Raw genomic sequence first — 23,067 nt, 5'->3', positions numbered from 1 at the left:
ACCTAGGAAAGGGATACTGCCTACCAAGAATCCCCCACACTTAGTGACGGTCCTACTGGCCTGTAGGGAGGCCACTCACCCACGAACAGCGTGCAGCAGGCGCAGCGAGGGGTATGCAGTGCGCACATTGACATGGTGCTTCAGGATAAGCTCGTTGACCCACTCAACACGCTCCTTGCCGCCCCGGGCCATGAAGGCAGGGATCCACAGGATGCTGCCATTGAGGCTGTGCAGCCGCTGCAGCAGCTTCTCCCGCCACGTGGCATTGACCAAGTCCTCAAAGGCCCGCTGGATGACCGAGGGGTTCATGGTTACCAGGTCTGTCTTGAGCCCCACATCCCGGGCGTACTCCTGTACTGGGGCCAGGTTGCACCTGCCGGAGAAAAAGGCAACATGATCCTTTTGGGAAAGCTGAGACCCCTTCTTCTATTTAACTTGATCCCATCCTTTGCCTCTCCTTGCTTCTTTTTCATCCTCAAACAAAGACCCAGGGCATCTCTCCACACTCACAGGCCCCTCCCGTCATCCTTTCTCCTCCTTTTTCTGCCACAAATGTTTACCGAGCTCATACCATATACCTAGAACTTTGCTAGACCCTGTGGACGTAAATGCCTGTCTTCTGGAGTTCAGGATCTAGGAGAGGAAGAAAGAAACAAGTAAGCCAGTCCTCAGTCCACAAGATGATGATGCTGTTGCCAAGAGTGACCTGGCCCATTAGGTGACAGAGTGAGGGATCCGAAGGTAGACTTCCAGGCTCTAAACTCGCTTTGACACTTTCTACCTGTGTGATTCTGGGAAACTTGCTCAACCTCTCTGTGATTCCTGAGACCATCCATTACTTTAGCTATGATAGAGATCACAACAGCATCCCTCCCAAGGATTAAAAGAATTGCTACACGCTCAGTACTTAGAACACTACTGGATATAGTAAGAGCTTGATAAATGCTAACTGTTGTCATCATTTTTATGGGAAGGAGGAGTGTCAGGTGGACTTCCCTGAGGTGGTGACCACTAAGCAGAAGTCTATTAGTGGACAAGGTACATGAAAAGGTGCTTCTCCAGTTTGCCAAGTCAGAAGAATCACCCCAGGCACTCATTAAAAATACAGATTCCCCAGTTCCTCACCTGGAGATTCTGATTCAGCAGGTGAGCCTAAGCATTGATACCGATTTTTCACAAGCCCTTCCTCTTCAGGTAGTGTTATCAAGCAGTTTAGGAATACCATGCTATAGCACTGTGGGCACAAGAAAGGTATCCAAGGGCAGAGAGGTGGGAAACAACATGGGTGTTTAGGGAAAGGCAAGTGATTTGGTCTGACTGGAGTATATTGTGTGGAGGAGATGGGGTTTGGCAGGCAAGCAGAGTGAGGTATCAAAGGACTTGTGTGCCAGGGACTTGGTTCTGAGGGCAATAGGGAGCCACTGAGGGTTCTGGAGCAGGAGAGTGACAGGGTCAGTTTAGAAATTTTGGCCACAATTAGAAAGCAATGAGATGAAGTTGCAGTATGGATTGGAGGGGATGGAGTTGGGTACTGGAGGGCAAACTAAGAGGCCACTGCAAACTCATGTTGACAAGTCAGGCTGCTTGGGTGGGCAGCCTCTGCTATTTAACCTGACGACTTCCTTATGGGAGACCCGGCCTGGGTGTGCATACCTGGGTTTCCTGCCTGTGCCTGGGACTGGGATGGCAGCAGAGGGCACTGCAGGGGAGGTCTGGCTGCTGTCTGGCACAGAGGATTTAATGGTGGAAAAGCCCTTTGACCAGGGAAAAGAAGTCTGAGAAATCCAGTTAAGAGTGTAAAAATAGAGGCTGGAGACATGAAGACAAGGGATCGCAAGTCATCATCAAATGAAGAAATCCAGGAACGCACAATTTATCCCTCCCTTTAAGCAAGGACTTTCCTTTTTCAACAACTGGGGAGAAAAAGTGGGTTAATCAGAAAGAAAACTCCTATTTTTTGAGCCCCTGGTGTGTGCCAGGCACTGACCGGTCCTTTAACATAGGTCAACTGATTTTATTGTGACCCAGTTTTAATCACCATCCTGTTACAAGTGAGGAAATGGAGGCTCAGTGTGTGAGGATTAACTTGCTCAAAGGCCTGGAGCTGGAAAGCGAAACACCAGGAGTCAAACTCAGGTATATTCGACTCAAAGAGCCTGTTTGTGATTTCGGACTGAATGCCCTAAAATATTCCCTCTTCCCATCCCTGCCCCTAGGTCTTGCTTTCTTTGACTGTGACTAAACACTGTAAAGGGATAGGATTGCCCTGGGTCAATTCCCCTTCAGGAGCCCTTGCCACAGGCCTCAGAGACTGAGGTGTCACTGTAGTACATCAGTCAGTGTGGGGCTGCCCAGGTCTCAGTTACTCCTATTGCCTTGAAATCTGGCTGAGCCAGGCTTCCAAGGCTTTCCTGAGGGTCTGGGGCCAATTCTAGGCCAAGCTCCAGGTCCTGAGAGCAGGGCCAAGTGGACTCCATGCAGTTCAGATGGACTGGAAGCAACCATGGGGCAGGAGGGGCTGTGACAGAGGCAAGGAGAATGAAGGGGATGTGGCACCTAACCCTGGCGGCTCACAAGGTGGCCCAGAAGGGTGAAGCAGGAAACACACTCCCAACTACAATGTTGGCCAGTCTGGAATGCCACCTCCTGGAAGATGTTGTGGGCAATGGGAACAGGGGCTGTGTGCTCCTTGCAGGCAGGCCCCAGCCCTCATTCAGTATAGGACTCGGCTCACAGTAGGGGCTCCATACCTTACCTGCAGAGGCACAGGAAGAGGGAGGCAGGGATGGGCTGTGAAGTCCAAGCTTTTCCAATGACTGTGCCTCAGTGAGAATGCTGGGGTGGGGGAGTTCTGCCCTAAGTGGACTGTCTAGACGTCTTCCTTCCCCACCAGATGTGAATTGCTTCATTTAGGCGAGAAGGAGGCGTTAGGAAGGGGTTCAATCTGATCTAGGCTCTCTTTTGTCCAACAGTAGGCCAGGCCTCCCAAAGTGACTTCTGGATTGGCTTGGATCCGGGCAGGAGAGGAGTCACTCCCTTCCAGAAACCACCACACCCACAGGTACACATTGAGGAGTACTCTGCAGGGGAGAGAGGCAGCTTGGGCAGGCTCTGGAAGTCAACTACCCGGTCCACAGCCTGGCTCCAGCCCTCACTAGCTGTGTGGCACTTGCCTCTCTCTGCCTCAATTTCCTCACTGCAAAGCCAGGATAAAAACAGAGCACTCCATACACAGTAGTTGTGAGAATTAAATAAGTTAATAAACATGAAGTGCATGGAATAGCACCTGGTACATTCCAAGTGGCCAACAAATAGTAAGGGATAACAATGATGATAATGTGGTTTATCCATGGAAGAGCATTTGTTCATCAGATTCTCCTTATGGAAGAAGTGCGTGTGTGCGTGCATGTGCATGTGTTTGTGTGTGTGCCCAATGAAGTTCTGATCCCCAAACATCTGGGAGCTTATACTCTGCACACAGGATCCCAGATAGACACAGTGTCCTCAGCCTGGCATTGCAGGATCATGGGGCTCTCCTGGGACCAGCTTACCACCCATTGCCAGCAGCACTTTGTGCAGCTGATGCTTGCTTGAGCAGTGCCCTGCCCGATCCATGCATCTGCCTTCTTGCTTCCATGCCTCTCTTCATGCTGTTTCCTCCTCCTCACCATTTTCACTGGTCAAAGGCAACTCACACTCCAATGCCGCTTCTGCCGGAAGCCTGCCTTGAACTCCCTAGGAGGCACTAGGTTTTGCAAGATCATTGCATTTTGTGTGCCATGTGTCCCACCAGGACTTACAAGCTTGTCTTCCCCACACAGAGTTTTCTGAGAGGGGGTGAGGTCTTGCGTGTCTGTGCGTTTCTCCCACAGAAGAGGCAGGGTGAATGGATTGAAGACGTGGACTGGCAGAGACAGAAACCTCTATCAGGAGTTTCACAGTGTCTGCCATTCTAGCAAAGCCACACGGAGGCCCTCCTCTGGCCTGGCACAGCCTTGGACAGGAGGCCCGGAGATGGACACAGCCACTCTACTCTGGAGGAGCTCACCACTTGGGGGTGAGGTGGGTGGAGTGGAGACAGAGTCCCCAGGGAATTAACACTTAGTGTCCCTGTTGTGTGGGAGACACCATCCCAGGCATATTCCCATATGCCATCTCATTTAATGCTTGCAACATCACGCTCTCTTTATTGTTAGTGTGGGGCTTTGGCCTGTAGCATATTTCCAAGTGCAGGGCATGGAATAAACTCCCAGATGGGAAGAATCCAGAGGAACAGTCCCAGCGGGGTGGAGGAGCTAGTGCCACTACTGGGTACCATATCCCTGATGTCAAACGTTAGTCTGTACACAGTAGGGCTGCAAAATCTTGTCCTAAAACACCCCTCAGGTCCACCCCAGAGACCCGTGGGAGTTTCAGAGCCATGGACATAGGCCTAAGGGACAAAGAACAACTGCACTTTTTGAAGTAGCTTGCTCCTTGGCATTTTTGATCCATATTTTCCAAGTATGTGTGGATGGGTGTGGACATGACTCCCAGGAGTGAGGCAGAGCACACCCCGGCTGCGCCTCTCCACGTGCAGTCACACACCAGCAGTGGCGTCCCCTGGGGTGCTTGTTAGAAATGCTGAGTTGCCGGCCCCACCCTAGACCCCAAAACTCTGCATGTCCATAAGCCCAGGAGACTCCTGTGCACAGTAAAGTCTGAGAAGCACTGGGCTAGAGCACAGACCGTATTCATAATGAAAGAACCTCAAGGCCAGCCAGTCCACCCAGCCTGTTTTACAGATGATAAAACTGAGGCCCAGAAAGGCAGAGAGATACACCCCAAGTCATGTGACAAATGGGTAGCAAAGCCAAGGCCCAGCTTTGAACTGCACACTGCTGACTATGTGAAAGGGCTCCAAAAGGAAACTGTGGCCAAAATCTGCCTCTAAAAATTCCTGGGTCAGGACTTCATGGCCTGTGTGAAGCTCACTGTGGGGACTCATGACTTGTGACAATGGAAGAGGCATGGCTTACGTGTATGGCATTAGGTCAGAAAGCCCCCCACCGGATACTGCTGGGCACTCCTGGAGGGGATCCGACCCCCTGGGAGGAGGCCTTGGCCCCCACACCCTCACCTTTAACGCCCAACCGTCACTCCTTCTCTGACTTCCAATCAGACAGACCTGCCACACTTCCTTCTTCCTTTCCCCTCCCCTCACCCTCCCTCCACTAGTCTTTAGACTAATGGGCTCTGAAAAGCAGGGACTGAGCTGTAGGATGTGCCAGGGCCAGACGGACCTGGCAGAGGATGACAAAACTCTGGCTGCCAGGCTGCGGTAGCATTTCAATCCCAGCAAGAGTAAAGACACGGTTTCTTCCCATGTCCCAAGGTTTAGGGAACTCTATGATAAGGTGGCTTCCCAAAGCCCCAGGACAAGGCTGTCTTTGCCTTGAGTTGGCCCCCACAGAAACATGAGAATGTATGCAGTTCTGCCAGGGCTGGGGAGCCGGCTGGAATGAAACTCGAGGCCCTGCATGCCCTAATTTTGACCGGGAGACAGCAAAGCCTTGTTTCCATGACTTTAGTGGGTTGGGGGTCAGGTGTCAGGGCCAAGGGCAACCTTGTGTGCAAATGTCCCAGGCAACTGGAAAATGAGAGCAGATATTTTCGAGAAAATAATGGTCAGGTACAAAATCCAAGTTTCTCTGTTACTCCCGCACTTCCCAGATTTTGAGAACAGGGTAATAAAGTCACTAGTAGGGCACCCCCTTCCAAGACACTTACAAGAGTTTTGCAAAGTTGAACCAACAACTAGCCAGCCCAGGAGATTTCCTTACCAACCTTTTGTACCAGGCTCTACCTCAGGGGATCAGCAAACTTCTTCTGTAAAGGGCCAGATAATAACATTTTCTGCTTTGCAGGTGATATGATCTCTCTGTTGTGACTGCAATTCCACCCAATGACTTAACCGTGCCCAGTGACTCCACTCTCTTTGTAGTGAGACAACAGCCACCAATGATGTGAAAATGGGTGGCGTGGCTGCGTTCCAACCAAACTTTATTTACAAAAGTAGGCTGCGGGCCAGCATCTGCCCACCTCTGCTGTGGATCAGTGATTCTCAACCTTGGCTGTAAATCAGAATGACCTGTGCTCCCTGGGTTGCCCGCACCCCTGCCACGTCTCTCTTCCCCTCTCCCTCATTGATTTAATTGGTTTGAGGTACATTCTGGACATTGGAGGCGAAGCTCCCCAAATGATTCTGATGAGCAGTCATGGTTGAGAGTAGGGGCTAACTCCGCCAAGGCCTCGTTTCAATCTCTTGGGACAACTGGCAATGCTCCGCTGAAACACAGCGTGCCCACCGCTCTGGCCCCAGAGTGCCCGCTGGGGCGTGTTACCTGATGACGAAGCTGTGGGCGTCAATCTCCTGCCCACAGCCGCTGTTCAGCAAGACCCCCGAGTTGCCCACGATGGCGCAAGTCCCAAAGTGCTTGTTCTTCAGTGGCGAAGTCCTGGGGAGGAGCTCGTAGAGGTTCTGAGACACATTCATGGTGCTGTCTCGATCGAAGATGTAATGAATAATGTCTCCAGGCTTCAGGGTTCCCTTTAGGACAGAAATGTCCTTTTCAGCATCCAAGAACTTTAAAATTTGCTTCCTGTGAAAAGCAAACATGTGTGAGGAAAGTCTCCATGGTGCCAGCTGCCCTTTGCCAGCCCAGCCTTTCCTATCCGGGGTCACCCTGCAGGGTGGCTGCAGCCCAGCCAACACACAGAGTATGCTGAGAGTTCAGATGCACTTGAGAATGGGTTCCAGGCAGGGATGGCCAGAAGTGGCCCAGAAGCAACTACGGTGGTGGCCAATATGGGGGTTGCCAGGGTTACACCCTCTTCCTTTGCGAGGTGAAAACTGCTCGGGGAAATCACTCCATTAGGACTGGAGGTGAGCTCCTCAAGCAGGCCCCAGAAAGAAGGGTGGCCCATCACCCCAGTTTCCCCAGGACTGCCTGGCCTAGGCACTGAAAGTCCCATGTCCCTGAAAGCCCCTCAGTCTGGGGCACACCCAGACATTTGGTGACCTTACATTACCCTCACTCTCTTAGGGGGATTTAGGGCCACCCTGTGACAGGGATGAAAATGAACAGTTAGGTACAAAATCTAAGTTTCTCTTTTATTCCCACACTTCCTAGATTTTGAGAAAAGGATACTAAAGTCTAGGAGCAGAAAGCCAGATGACAGGTGCCTCTCACTCCTTACTGGCCCATTTTCTTCCACGGAAGCTTTCTCTGGGCAAAGGAGCTTTCTGGGGGGATGGATACTGTGACATGTATGGACATTTTCCACCTCTGAGACACTGAGAGGATGGCCTGCCATCCTGCAAGCTGGAGCATGTCCGCTTGCTGCCCCCCTCTAGTTGCTATCTAGTGTTTATGGGTGGGGGGGATCATAAATATGGACCCCTTCCTGGTCCCACAGAGAAGGGCTCCTTTGTGTTGTTTCAGAGCAAAGGACAGCTCTCTAGACTCTAGGGCAGCTTTGATTTAGAGAAAGTTCTCGAATCGAATCATCTAGCAAAGCACAAAGAAAAGATTGAGTTGGGTCAGGAAAGGGATGGGTGTCCTCTTGGACTTGCCAAAAAAGCTTCACCTGAAACACACAGCCTTCCCCTAAGGAGCCTGAGAATCCTAGCTGGGGGTTTTACTTAAAGAACTGTTTAAATCACCCGAGATTTTTAGAAATGATTCCAGTCATAAAGAGAAAGAAATTGGGTACCTAGATAAGCTCAAATTAATTTCATATTCTGCTGCAAATTCCTATCTAGAACAGATACAAAGATGCTGTTCTTTGTTTTCAGAGTCCTGGAGGTGCAGAATTTTCATGCCCTTTGCAAATGTGAGATGCTGCAGGATGGCTATCCCATCTCACAGATAGTAACACTGAGGCCTGAAAGCCTGCTGGATTTGAGATGTTCACAACTTGTGGTACATTCCAGCAGGCTGCACATTCAGTCACTTGGGGAACCTTTAAATACTTCAAATCTCCAGGCTTACATGTGAGAAATCTTGATTCTGAGAGTGGCCCAGTTCTCAGCATTGCTCTCAAAAGCTCCCCAGGTAACTTTAATGTGTGTCCAGGTTCAAGCGCCTCTGGGGAAGTCAGGGGGCAGCTAGAACGCTTGGTAAGCTTGATGCTTCTCATCCATTATCTTTCCTTATTAATGACCTGCATCTCTTGCTATCATGTAGGGGAAACTACCCTTGCAGAATAATTCGTATCTGTTGATGGAAAACAGAGGCATTGTTTTTATTTACTGTGCTTTACCAAGGATTATATGACTTGACAAACTAATATAGTTGGGAAATTGCTGAAACCTCTGCAATTACTTACCCCAAGGTATTTAAAAACAAAGAGAGCCCCTAGAAAGCCCATAAATAAACACCTCTGTGAGTGAATTAATTTCTAACTAATTATGAGAAATTACCATCAATTATTAAACATCATTCCAAATCACTTGCAGAATCTTTTATTATGAATACTCTTGATGATTAATTGAAGCTGGAGGAAATTCTTTTTCCCTCTGGGTGAAGGTATGTTGTTGCTGCTGAGGGGACTGTGTTTGCAGGGTCTTTATGAAGGACACAGTCTTGTCTTCACAAGGGGTGGGGGAGCTATTTCTCTACCCAATGGTTGGAGAAAGGGACATTGGGGACCATGGGTAGCTCATACTGGCAGGAGGATTTCACTCACGGTGGTGTAGTGGGGAGAATGGTGACCCCTCTAAAATATATGTCCACCTCCTAACCCCTGGAACCTGTGAATATGACCACATTTCAAAAGAGCATCTTTGCGGATGTAATTAACTTAAGGATCTGGAGATGAGATTATCCTGGATTACCCGGGTGGGCTCTAAATTCAATGACAGGTGTCCTTACAGGAGACAGAAGAGAAGAAGACAGAGGCACAGAGGAGAGGGCCACATGAAGATGGAGGCAGGGGTTGAAGTTCTGCGGCCACCAGAGGCTGGAAAGGGCAAGGGGATGGGTTCTCCCTTGGAGCCTGCAAGGGGGTGCTCAGAATTCTGGCGTCCAGAGCGGTGCAAGAATAAATTTCTGTTGTTTTAGGCCCCTGTGTCGGTGGTAATTTGTTATAGCAGCCCTAGGGAACCAATGCAGTTGGGGTTGCTGACTCCACGGTGCCCCTGATCAAAGGGGGCAGCTGTTAGGGCTTTGTGAGGGGGATGGAGGGCCACCAGGAGGCCTCTGAAGAGGCGCTGAGTAAGGAGTGCAGGGTGGCAGGGAGTCAGCTACTTCAGATGATTTCTCAGCTGCCAGGTCCCCAGAGCTCATGCCTTTCAACTCCCCAGCCCTGCACAGGTCCCAAAACTAAGCTTCAAGAACTAGGGTGCAGGGGCGTTTCCATTTTGATAGTGAGCCTTGTGGCAGGGGCAACTCCCTGCTCTGCGTGGCGCCACTGCTGGTGGCTGCTTTCCTCTCTCCCAATAGTATGGCCTGGGATGGTCATCAAGGCCTTCCCCATCTGGTCCTGGCTACCATCCCAACCTCACCCTCCTATTCCCTGCCCCCTGCTTCCTGCTCCTGCAGCACTGTTCACAAGCACCAGATCACAGACTCTGCCTGTGGGAAGCAGCTTGGTGAACTTCTAATTACCCTTCAAAACCCACTGCTCCTGGCCAGCCTTTCCTGACCAGTCCTCTTAGTCTTCTTACAAAATGAATGACTCTTTGCTCAGCATGGCCTCTTTATTTCCATCTCTATATATGTAAGATGCAGCACCACCTAATGTGTATGTCATACCACGTTGTCTTGTCTTCGCTTATATTCGTGTCCCCACCTAGCATGTCTGATTCATGTGAGCACCCCCGGGGCCCCAGCATGATGCCTGGAACTAAATAGTTGGATTATACTTACACATATTTGCTGGGTCAATCATGGCTACATCTAAACTAAGTGTCCAAAATGCTGAAGTTGTAATTCCTTCTCTCTGGTTCCCCATTGCCACTACCCCATGACGCCTGCAGTGCTCTGAAATAGATCAGGGCGAGAGCTGCTCTCTGGCTAAACAGACCTCTGCTTTCTGGTTGGGTGTCCTGTCAGTTCCTGGGTTCTCCGGATGCCCCTATGGCTCTAGGTTTTCATTTTCATGTTGTGGGGGAGGAGCAGCCTACGCAAGCCACAAAAGCTGAGGGAGGGAGCAACTCTCCAAGAACAAACTGGAGGACTGTCACTGAAAGGGGATGTGAATCCCAGGCAGGCCCCAACAAGTAAGGACTCTTTATGCCTGGGAAGAAGCAGCCACCTGTGGCTTCCACTGCCCAGGCTCCCTCTGCTGCTGACCCGAGACTCAAGGTTTGCTGCTTCTGAGTCCAGGACCTCCGCGGGTGTTCCTGCCACCGCCTGGCCCCAGTCACCAAATGCACAGGCTGGGCCGCTAGGCTTGTCTGGGGTTTTTATTTCCAATTGATCACTTACAGATGAAACCTGCCTCAGCGGGAGGTAAACATTTTATTTCTATCCTGACTTCTTTAGACGATGAAGAGCGGCAATTTGCCGGTGTGTGCTGAAGACCAAGTCTACTTCTTGTCCTGTAGGTAATTACCAGTACCTGATCCTCAGAGAGAGTGTCTGGTTATGTCTCCATTTGGATGAGGCTGGCTGGATGTTGTGCTTGATGCTTTCATTACTTCTGTCAACAACAGCTGGTGATGAGGAGCCGTTTATTACAACTTCAGCTCTGGAAGGAGAAAAAAAAGGAAGGGGGTAGACATGATGTGTTAGCAAGCCGATGACAAGTCTAATAGTTTTGTTTTTGCACGGGCTTGAATGTAAACTTCTCCAGAAGAGCAAAATTGCAGTTATTACCTGAGAAGAGAAGGAAGTCTATTTATCTTCCAGTAATGCACAAACTCTGTCCCTCAGGTATAACCTACATACATTCTTGGAGACAGGAAGGAGGGTGATAAACCTATTTTTCTTCCTCCGCCCCCAGTGATTTTTTTTTTCCTGGTAAAACCTGGCAGTCTCTGTCAGAAGAGTAATATTTCTTATTCAAGCTATTGATAAGAAACTCTACAAGGAGCAGGTATATGAACCACAAAGTATCAAATCAAGGGCTTCCAAACTTAAAGAGAAAACAAGAACTCATACCAGGACAATGTAATTGTAGCCTGTGGCTTCCCCCTCCTCCCTGGCGGCCCCATCACTCTCTTGAGGGTAACTCTGAGATGCTCCTTGAAACATGGACCTTGTTACACAGTCATCTGTGCTGTCCCTCATAGGAGACTGTAAGCAAGGGATCTCCAGCATTCATTTTATATTCCCTAGTGGTCTCACATAGCGGGTGCCCAATAAATAAGTATTGTTGAATTTAGGTTGAAATCGATCCTGGGGGAGCCTCGGGTGAATGAAAGAACTGGCTGGCTTCATATTCCCTGGGTGGATCATGATTCTGGGTAAACACCCCCTTTCCATCTGACTCAGGAACACCAGGTATTATAGGACTGGCTTGAATTCAGAGGCTTGAAATCTATGCTAGTAGGTTTCTATAAACTAGGTTACAATTCTATCTTTGAAGGCAGTGTAAGAGTCAGCCGGCTTGCTGCCGGATGCACACAGATGTATGTGGGTCACATCCAAAGTTCTTTTTGTCTGTGCTGACAGCAGATTCTCCCAGTTAGAATAAGTGGATTTGTGATGACAAATTCTGAAGCTTTCAAGAGTTCAAACCAAACGTCTATGTCCTCTCCATTTATCTTGAAACAGCCAAGTTAAAAAAAGATGAAATCCTGTTAGTGAGTTCTAAACCCGACGCTCTCCTTTTTTTTTTTTTTTTTTGAGACAGAGTCTCACTCTATCGCCTAGGCTGGAGTGCAGCGGCACGATCTCAGCTCACTGCAACCTCCCCCACCCAGGCTCAAGCAGTTCTCCTGCCTCAGCCTCCTGAGTAGCTGGGATTACAGGTGAATGCCACCACACCTGGCTACGTTTTGTATTTCAGTAGAGATGGGGTTTCACCCTGTTGTCCAGGCTGGTCTCGAACTCCTGACCTTAGGAGATTTGCCTGCCTCAGCCTCCCAAAGTGCTGGGATTACAGGCATGAGCCACCATGGCTAGACCTACTTTGACTTTTGTAGGTAGAGAAGGAATTCGTTTAGGGGTGCATGTTGTCTCACATGTTCCCTTCACCTACCCACCTCCATTCCTCAGTATTTCTGACTCCTGGCTGATATCACTTGTCTCGAACTCAAATATCTGTAACTTTGCAGAGGATAGAGAATTGATGAGTTTTGAGTAAGGCAGAGGAACTCTTCCTAGTATGCAGGCTTAAGGGAGCTTCTGAGAGGGTACACAAGACCTAACCCTTTGGAATTTTTACTGTTTTCATGCAAGAAACAGAGGGTACAGTGGAAAGATTCCATAAACTGTGTGACTGTGGGTCAATCATTTTACCTCTCTGAGCCACAGATTGCCCATTTATAGAAACAGGGTATAGAAGAGACAGATATCCATCTCGTGAGGTTCTGGAATTTTCAAAGGAGCACCGATGTTTCTGGCATGACCCACTGGCTGCCACCTCATGAGGCTCTAGCAGGAGCTGGCATTGCTGCATCCTTTTGGTACCACCAACTTCTATGCAGACCACAGGCAGGGGCACTGACCTCAGGGACACAGAATTAGCGGCTTTGCCCAAGCTTCGTTGAAGCCTACCTCAGTAGGTAAGTGCGTAGGCATGCACAACAGAAATGCTTTAACGTTGGTGATGAGGAGTTATCGTCCTAAGAGGCTAGCTGATGTGCTCATCAGAAATCAGTGATTGGGCCCTGGCATCTTATGGCTTAAAGTGGGTTCAGTCTAGGGCGATGCTTCTCAGAGACTGGGGCACACTGGATGGCACCAGGCTCTCAGGAAAGAAGGAGCTGCAGAGGAATTCTATTATGGATACTTGGAGAGGGCACCTGCTCGGAAACCTCCAGGAAAGGTTTCCAGACTTCTCCAGGACACAAGATGGTAAAGGTTGGAAAGGGAGAGAGATAAATGCTGGTGTGGATAATGGTAAAATTTCGTTTCTGTCTCCACCTTCCAGGGTGAATTTGGATGGCATCCTGCATAGCCCATTATGGTCTTAAGGGATTTTAACCCTGGCCCAGTTGCAGTCTACCTTGGTGGACTTGGAAAAGTCACTTCAGATTTCCAGCCTTCTTATCTGTAAAATAAAGGGGATGGATTAAATAACTCCAGGGTCCACCTCGGTTCACAGGTTTTACACGCTCTGTGCTGCACAAACATGCTGGATTGGTGAGTTGAGGTATTCCTCTTCAATGAATATGTCCTCCTGTTTCCAGTCCCTTCCCCCACTTCCAAAATGACACTAGAGGTACATCTCAGGCTTAAGTTGCTTCACCTCCCAACTCCTGAACTTCACCCCCAGTGACCTTCCTATGATGCCACAGATATATCCACAGTGGTAGTAACAAGCATCAAATAACTACCTTTAACATATCAGGTGCTGGGCTAGATAGATCCTTATATTTGGTGGTTCTAATCCTGAAACACTCCTCAAAGACACTGCAGTATTATTCTAATTAAATGGGTGAGCCAAGGCTCAGAGGGGTAAAATCACTTGCCTAAGGCCCTGGCTAACAGACACCAGGGGTGAAGCTAGGGCTGCCTGGATCCCAGGACTGTTTTTTCCACTTCTCATACTTGATTAATATGAGACTGTGGCCCCTCAAGCTACCACAAGGACTTGGGCTTCAGGGGCAGGATCTTCTTTCTCCAAAACAGGGCCATCATTTCCTAATACAACAGAGAGGGACTTAGGAGCACATGGCCTTCTTTCTTTCTGTCATATTTGCATTTCACCTGGCATAACACAGGCTTCATTGTTAGCTCCAAGGTGGCTAAGAGGTAATTAGAGAGCTAGAAGCAATGATGTCAGGGAAAGAGGGAACAGTTTCTCGAGTCAGTCATGCAGGGTCAGGGACAGATGTACTTCACGGGTCTCATACAGAAAAGAGATCTAAAAAAATACGGAAGAGCAAATAATAGACTATCCTCTGCATCATATGGACCTCTTATTCCTACAATGACCAAAATAAGGTATTTAGAAAGCAAAACGAGCCCCTGATTTTGTGGAGTAGCCTTTGTTTACATCATATAACTCGGCACTTCCTTCCACTGCTCCTTAAGCTCAGGCTTACAAGACTACAGGTCATAGCTATGGGGCACTTGTCATTGATGGAGAATGGGGACTCAGAAGCATGGTGCAGCCACAGCCAGGGGCAATCCTGGCTTTGCATGCTCTCCTGCATCCAGTTGTCCCCTGGCAATGACTGTTCTGCACCATTACATGAAGTAGAAACACTCAGAATTTGGAGCATACGTTCAATAATCGGGGTTAACATTACTGTGTTGACTCTCTAAATATTTTAAGAGGTCTCAGCAAAGTTTCTGAATGCTTTATTTTCCATCTTAACCTCCTGGACAAACCATTTACCGCAATGAAATTGAGTGAAAATCCTGGTTCCCTTCAGGGTCTCCATTGCTTAGCAAACATGCAAGTTTGAGTAAGCTCATTGGCGTCCTAGGCATTGCAAAGTGGGTGGGCTCTTTTCCAGAAAGTGACTCTTACCCATCTGCATTTTCCATCTCTGCAGCCTCTAGACCTTGGGCCATTTCATGTGATCTTCCATTGACAGCTCCCCCCAAAAGTGATTAGGGAAATGCAAAGCCAAAGTGAAACGAAACAGATCTATTTGCTAAGTAAGAAGGGCACCATCCAGCAAAGAAGAGAAGCAGATTAATAGCTGCCTTACAGCAAAAACAAATGAACACAAAATCTAATTTACAAACCTATTAGATTTGCTATGTAAGCTGTTCACAGCTGATCTGATTGTACCTCTGCCTCCCGAATTCCTGCAAGACAAAGGAAATGCATTATTTATAAACCCAGCGCATCTTTGCAAAGCCCTCTTCAATTGCCAGGAGATCCCACAGCCCACCAGGAAAACTACAGAGGGAGGAAGAGACCTCATCTGGACTCTCCAGAATGGGCAAAGTCCTGGCCCCAGACACAGCCCAAACATTTTATAGGGTGTGGACCTCCTGGATCCTCCCCTGCCTCCCTCCCCACTTGAATATTCTTCCAATTAGTACCCAGGTTCTCATTTGAGACCCACATTCAAGACAGCAAATAAACTCCCTGGGGATTAGTCTCCCCTGGTGAATCCCACAGGATAGCAAGATTCAACATGACTCAGCATCTGTTCTAGCATGACTCAGCACCCACTGGCTGTCTTCTCTTGCTTTCACTCACATGTAGTGAGCTGTTGTCCATTGCATTCTCTCCAACTTTGAGACTCCAGAAATTCAACAGAGGCAGCAAGGTTAACTCAACAGTGCCTCCATTCAAAAGTGATCGCAATTTGCTCTTTGGTGGCAAAAGAAATAGTATTAAGTGGTGTCACTCTGCTAGGAAGTGAGAAGGGTGTATGTGGGTCATGAGATCCCTTGTTTCTTCCTCTGTAGGATAGGCTTTTGAAGTAAAAGCACTCTAAGGCCCTTTCCAGCCCTACTCTCTATTCGGTTCTGCCAAATCCCATTCTGTCTGGCCACATGGTTTCATCCCACTTCACTGACACATTAGGCGTGGGGAATGGATAAATACATGTGCCTTGAGAACCCCCCACTTTTTGCCCTGCATGTTTTAGAAAAGTTGTATGTGAGATTCATTATTTTTATTAATTAAAAAATGACGGGGTATGCGGTTTGGGGAGGTACTGGGTGCTCTTCTCATTTTTAAAGTTCCATTTAGCCTTTCAGTCAAGATGTTGGCCGACTCCAAAGAAATAATTAAAATCACTGGGGAAGCTGTGTATTGAAAGGAAACCTTGTCATTAAATGAGAACACTGCAGGGGGAGTTAGTACCTATCCACACACTGGTTTTAAGTCTGGAGTTTTGTATCTGATTTCCTTAGGATTCGCATACTTGTATATATCACATTTTGTGTGCACACACATGTGTGTGCATGCTTATATGTTCATGTCTTTTCCAGATAAATTGTCTTTTCTACATTATTTGGCAACAGGCTATATTCACCCATTTCATAGGCAGATAACCAGACAACAGAAAGGGTATGATGACCTACCCAGTTTCTCACTTTAGTTCTCCTTTACTTAAGGTTCCAAATTTCATCACTACAAATCTAGTTCTCAATTACAAAGAGTATCATTGGGTCTTCTCATTTTAATTTGATGCCTAATATTTATTTTTGTCCCTCCTCATTTCCCCTTGGAAATATCTCCTTGGGATAACAGCATTCTTGTACTTCCACGTTGGGGTCGGGAATGTCGGGTCAGCTCCGGTCCTGTAACCCGCATTCATCTGGGTCAGGTCCCAAGGGCATTGCTGGATGTGCTATGGCCCATGGGTCACTGTCTGCTCGCATGCCCCCAGCTGGACCCTAGAACTCCTTGTGGGGAGGGGAGACTTGCTAGGCCAGACATTAAGTCAAGCACAGTAATTCAATAAATGGTTTGGAATGGTTGGTTAATGATCTGGTGGTGAGTTGGGAGAAAAACTGTTGAGCGTTACCTTACTCTAGACAGAAAAAAATGGATTTAACAAATGTTTCCCAAACTTTAGTAATTTTCAGATCCCTATCACCAGTTTTTCATATTTATCAACTGCATGCACTATTATCCACTATTATCCACTTAAATTTTAAAACGGACCCATCTTTAAAAACTTACCCTTACCCTAAGCAATATCGTCTGTGAAATACAGGTTTGATGTCTTGATTACAAAGTTATTAACAAAAACCCTACACAACCATTACCACAAGAATATTTATCAATAGAATTCCTTAAATCATCTTACATTATCACAAGGAGTACCATGGGTATCTGCACCACCCTCTGAGAAAGATAGAATGAAAGTTATTATTATTTTTTTTTTTCTGAGACTGAGTCTACCTTCGTCGCCCAGGCTGGAGTGCAGTGGCGTGATCTGGGGTCACTGCAACCTCTGCCCCCCGGGTTCAAGTGATTCTTGTGCCTCAGTCCCCCAAATAGCTGGGATTACAGGCACCTGCCACCATGCCCAGGTAATTTTTGTATTTTTAGTAGAGACAGGGTTTTGCCATGTTGGCCAGGCTGGTCTCAAACTCTCAGCTTCAGATGATCTCCCCACCTCGGCCTCCCAAAGTGCTGGGATTACAGGTGTGAGCTACTGCACCCAGCCATCCTGGCCAAAACAGTTGAATATTTAAAGAAGGAAACCCACGAGAAACTAGTAAGAACAGAGAAGAGGATATTCATCAAATCTTTGATGAGGGCTGAGGAGTGTATGGGAGGGACTTTGTAAATTTAGAAGAATGAGAAGAAATTACCAAAAAAAAAAAAAAAAAGTCAACAGATTTAACTTATAAAAATCCAAAATTTGGCTTATACTAAAAGCAAACCTCAACTAACCAAACCCAGTTTCTGTCATGAAATCTAAGGTGGCTCTGGATGAGGATAGCAACATATCTAAATAATTTATTTTCTTATTCATTAAACAAAAATATTTTGAGTAATATTATATTTCAGGCTTTGGCCAAGCTAGATATATATAGTCTCCATGCTCGTGGAGTATAGCTTAGGAGACAGTAGGGATGCATTAATTTTTTTGTTTTTTTGCCAAGTGCCCAACCTCCCCCCAGCTTTATTAAGACATAATAGACAAACAAATTAGACAAATTGTGTATATATACTATGTGTAACATGATGTTTTGATATCTGTATACATTGTGAAATAATTAAATGAAGGTAACTAACATATGCATCGCCTCGCACACTTACTTTTTCTTTTTGAGATGGTGTCTCGCTCTGTCACCCAGGCTGGAGGGCAGTAGCCTGATCTCGGCTCACTACAACCTCTACCTCCTGGGTTCAAGCAATTCTCCTGCCTCAGCCTCCCAAGTAGTTGGAATTACAGGCGCCTGCCATCATGCCCAGCTAATTTTTGTATTTTTAGTAGAGACAGGGTTTCACCATGTTGGCCAGGTTGGTCAACTCCTGACCCCCTGATCTCAGATGATCTGCCTGCCTCGACTTCCCAAAGTGCTGGGATTACAAGCATGGGCCATCGTGCCTGGCCCATACTTACCATTTTGTGTGTGCGTGTTAAGAACAAATAAGATCTACTTTCTTGGCAATTTCAATTATACAATACAGTATTATTAACTGTAGTTACCATGCTGAACAGACCTCTAGAACTTACTCCTCCTGTCTGAAACTTTGTACCCTTTGCCCAATACCTCCCCTCCTCACAGCCCCAGTCCCTGAGAGCCAGGCTTAGAGGAGACCAAATGCCTTGAAATAGCTGGTTCCAGCCTTTCTCTTCTCCTGCTTCCAGCCAGGTCCTGGAGAACATCGAGTCCTGCTGACTTGGGATACTACAAATCCATGCACTTTTTCCATGCCAGTTCTTACTCAAACTCAGGGGTTCTTGACCTCGGCACTGGACATTTTGGTGGAGATACTTCTTTGCTGGTGAACTCTTGTTTTCTGCTTGGTGACTCTCAGAAGAGGAATCCCCCATGCCTCAACCCCGGCCCCACCAGCCCGCCCATCCACATCACCTTTCCATGCCAACTCCCTAACCCAGCATCGGTGCCTCCCTTCCAAACCATCCCAATTTTCAATTCTCAGCCACCATTTCCTTTTTTTCCCAGAGCACTCAATTCTATTACAGCATTTGCCACCTTCTTCTCGTATTTAATTACTTCATGGAATTGCGGATGGGAGACTTTACAGAAATCTTGTCATTTACACAATCTGAACTCCTCCTCATACAATCGAAGAGACCAAGGCCTGGGGATTTGTGTGTCAGGTTCAGCTTCCTCCTGCGGGCCACAATAAAGTGTAAGTCCTTGGGTGGGGCGGGGGCGTGTTAACCATGTCTTTTATTTTCTGTATTCCAATGCTTTGACATCTGGGGCTTTTCTGACCCTGGAGAAACTGCCCCTCCCAGGGTTAGCCAGTTTCTAGAGACAGCAAACAACTGTCCTGGGAATGCTTCTGTCAAATTGCAATCTTGAATCCACGCCCCTACTGTCTCATTTACTGGGGGCCAGTATTCTCCTACCCTAATTACCCCTGGCTAGGTACCATGCAACTAGCGACAGCTCCTACCCTGCAGAGCCTGCTGAAATTATTCAAACTAGCCAATCCTAAACCTGCTCTGACCCCACCTTGCCCATTCTTTCCTGTGCAAACCACAATAAAGGCTCTTGCCAGTTTCCCCTCCTCCTGCCTCCAGACCAACCCCAGTAACTCCTTATGTAGAGCCCAATGATGTGAGTATAACAAACTGTCTTCTTCCTGGCAGTCATCGCTTCATCTGTTGGCCGTGACATATGTAAATAATAACAGAACCTATAGTAAAACAGGATAGAAGCCTGTCTTGTTCACTTTCTTAGCCTTGCACAGTGCTTTGCCCCATTGGGACTCAAGAGGCAAATCAAGAGTTAAGCGGGGGCTTTTCTTCTAAAGTCGTCCCTGCAGTTTTTGTGCTGTGTTCCCGCATATTGTTTACACCTGTACAAGACACCGCTTCACCTCTCAGTTGTTCATAGGACAGGGGAGACTATCATTCAAAGAAACTGGGCTGCAGATGTTTGGCTCTAGAATAAATCACAGGAATTGATGAGGGATTTGTTTTTTCTAATTAGGTTTTGCCTCAAATGTTATTAAAATAAGCTTATATTCCTTGTGATGGGGAACTGCTGATACCTGCCGGGTTGATTGATAGAAGACGATCGGGTAAGAAACATTTGCTAAAGATAATTCACAGAGTGCTGAAATTGTAGAAACAGAGATGCTTAGATCATCCAAATGAGAAAATATGTGGGGATACACTTTGCACACTATAAAGAACTCTATAAAATAAGGTATAATACTAGTAGTAACAACTGTCCGTTTGACCCTGCTACAATATTCTCAACCATTGTAAGGGTAGAGGTTGACGACTTTAAAGGTCTACATTCTAGAATGCCAGTTTTCACTTTGGGAGGCCGAGGTGGATAGATCACAAGGTCAGGAAATCGAGACCATCCTGGCCAACATGGCGAAACCCCGTCTCTATTAAAAATACAAAAATTAGCCGGGCGTGGTGGTGCACACCTGTGGTCCCAGCTACTCAGGAGGCTGAGGCAGGAGAATCGCTTGAACCCAGGAGGCGGAGGTTGCAGTGAGCCGAGATCACCACTGCACTCCAGCCTGGGTGACAGAGCGAGACTCTGTCTCCAAAAAAAAAAAGGATGTCAATTTTTGTTCATACTATGGACATTATATTCTCTCCTAGTAGAATGTATACAGTAAACTATGATAGTAAATAAAAATGGTATGTTAAAAAAATGTAAAACAAAATCGCACCACACACAGCTGGATCTATTCTAGTGAAAAGCAAGTAGCAAAACCTGAAAACTGCATTTTTGCTTAGCCTCTTCAATCAAGCCCAATCGTTTATTTTTATTTTATTTTTATTTTTAATAATTGTTTAATTGAAAATTCATAACTGTGTATATTTATGGGGTACATCATGATGTTCTGGTACATACACCAAGCCCAGTTGTTTATAGGTAAGGTAAGGTCCAGTGTGCTGGAACCTCCTAGCTGTGTTAGAATTTCCCACGTTTACAGTTTCTCATGGGAGAGTCAGGCTCAGAATGAACTTTCAGGAGCTGACAATTTTAACTGAGTCTAGACCCAACTTAAACAGGTGATTAGTATTGAGAATAGAAGATGAAACTAAAGCACAATGCATGAATTTGCAGATGGTTCTTCCTTCACATTTTTGGGAGACTACTGAATGCTTTCTTTCAATGTGCACCTTAAACACGGGGGTTTATGCCCAGGAACAAACTCCAAGGACACATGGACAGGAGAAAAGCGAGGAACAGGATGACTTGGGGTCGGTCACATGACTAGAGCCAGGGCTGTCAACAGTGGTCGAAGGATTTTGTTTTAAGAATTCTTCCCCCGAGAACAGACATTTCTCAAAAGAAGACATTCATACAGCCAACAGACACATGAAAAAATGCTCATCATCACTGGCCATCAGAGAAATGCAAATCAAAACCACAATGAGATACCATCTCACACCAGTTAGAATGGCGATCATTAAAAAGTCAGGAAACAACAGATGCTGGAGAGGATGTGGAGAAATAGGAACACTTTTACACTGTTGGTGGGATTGTAAACTAGTTCAACCATTATGGAAAACAGTATGGCGATTCCTCAAGGATCTAGAACTAGATGTACCATATGACCCAGCCATCCCATTACTGGGTATATACCCAAAGGATTATAAATCATGCTGCTATAAAGACACATGCACACGTATGTTTATTGTGGCACTATTCACAATAGCAAAGACTTGGAATCAACCCAGATGTCCATCAGTGACAGACTGGATTAAGGAAATGTGGCACATACACACCATGGAATACTATGCAGCCATAAAAAAGGATAAGTTTGTGTCCTTTGTAGGGACATGGATGCATCTGGAAACCATCATTCTTAGCAAACTATCACAAGAACAGAAAACCAAACACCGCATGTTCTCACTCATAGGTGGGAACTGAACAATGAGATCACTTGGACTCGGGAAGGGAAACATCACACACCGGGGCCTATCATGGGGAGGGGGGAGGGAGGAGGGGGGAGGGATTGCATTGGGAGTCATACCTGATATAAATGACGAGTTGATGGGTGCTGACGAGTTGATGGGTGCAGCACAGCAACATGGCACAAGTATACATATGTAACAAACCTGCACGTTATGCACATGTACCCTAGAACTTAAAGTATAATAATAATAAAAAATAAATAAATTAAAAAAAAAAAAGAATTCTTCCCCCGAATCCCAACTTTTAAAATTGTGGTAAAATCCATATAACTTGAAATTTACCATCTGCTATGCTTGAATGTTTTGTTCCCTTCAAAATTTATGGTCGAATAGGAAACTTAACCTCCAATGCAACAGTGTTAGGAGGTGGGGCCTAATGGCATGTGTTTAGGTCTAAGGGCTCTGCCCTCATAAACAGATTAATGCCACTATAAAGAGGACTTTTGGGAGTGGGTTCACTTTTTTCTACCATTCTGTCATGTGAGGACACAGTAGTCCTCTCCTTTGGAGGAGACAGTGCTCAATATGCCATCTTGCAAGCAAAGAGACTTGGCCCTGCCCTGCTGGTGCCTTGCTCTTGGACTTCTCAGCCTCCAGAACTATGATAAATAAATTTGTTCTTTCTAAGTTATCTAGCCCGTGGTGTTCTGTTATAGTAACACAAAATGGACTAAGACAACATCTTAACCATTTTATTTTAAGATGGAGTCTTGCTCCATAGCCCAGGCTGGAGTATAGAGGCGCCATCTCGGCTCACTGCACCCTCCACTTTCTGGGTTCAAGTGATTCTCCTGTCTCAGCCTCCTGAGTACCTGGGATTACATGAGCCCCTGTGCCTGGCCCATCTTAACCATTTTTAAGTGTACAGTTCAGTGTTGTTAAATACATTCATAATGTGCAACCATCACCTGTCTCCAGAACTTCTGCATCATCTAAAGAGAAACTCTGCACTCATTGAGCAAAAACTCTCCCTCTTTATATCTTTTCCCCATAACTACTATCTACTTCCTATCTTTATGAATTTGCCTATTTTAGCTATTTTATGTAAGTAGAACCACACACTATTTGTTCTTTTGTGTCTGGCTTCTGTCACTTAGCATATGTTTTCAAGGTCTCATCTGACACATAGCATGTATCAGAGGATGTGACATTTGATGCAAAAGTTGATACGGCAGTTCTAAGGAGGCAGAACATCACAGAGATGAGCAAGGAAAGACCCCTCCAAAGTGGTAGTGTCTAAAGTCTTGAGCACAGATAATTAGAATAGCAGTAGAGGTCCTACGAGCTGACAAGTGCTTGACTGGCTCAGGTATTCACCTGCCGCAGAACTTACTTGGCTAGGAGCTTTTTGAATTTGTTGTCTGCAGAACAACCAAAGGTGTTACCCATCTTCT

The 23,067-nt window shown here is 46.7% G+C and overlaps 1 protein-coding gene across 3 annotated transcripts in view; it reads right to left on the bottom strand.

Moving 5' to 3' along the window:
• The window catches only part of ST8SIA2 (ST8 alpha-N-acetyl-neuraminide alpha-2,8-sialyltransferase 2), a 76,113-nt gene that overhangs the window by 23,729 nt on the left and 29,317 nt on the right, over window positions 1–23,067 (bottom strand). Inside the window, exons 2-5 of one of the 3 annotated variants that reach the window (XM_005560552.5) lie at window positions 14,853–14,915; window positions 10,606–10,734; window positions 6,384–6,641; window positions 80–373 (exon numbers count right to left, since the gene is read on the bottom strand). In XM_005560552.5, the coding sequence (XP_005560609.1) occupies window positions 80–373; window positions 6,384–6,641; window positions 10,606–10,734; window positions 14,853–14,915 (744 nt within the window). Of the gene's footprint in view, window positions 1–79; window positions 374–6,383; window positions 6,642–10,605; window positions 10,735–12,193; window positions 13,134–14,852; window positions 14,916–23,067 lie in introns of those variants that run through there. The other 2 variants (XM_073996788.1, XM_065548476.2) reach the window with 2 other exon arrangements.

Source organism: Macaca fascicularis, chromosome 7 (assembly GCF_037993035.2).
Source record: "Macaca fascicularis isolate 582-1 chromosome 7, T2T-MFA8v1.1".
Taxonomy (NCBI): domain Eukaryota; kingdom Metazoa; phylum Chordata; class Mammalia; order Primates; family Cercopithecidae; genus Macaca; species Macaca fascicularis.
The sequence above is the reverse complement of the archived record's forward strand: the minus strand, read 5'-3'. Positions and strand labels throughout refer to the sequence as shown.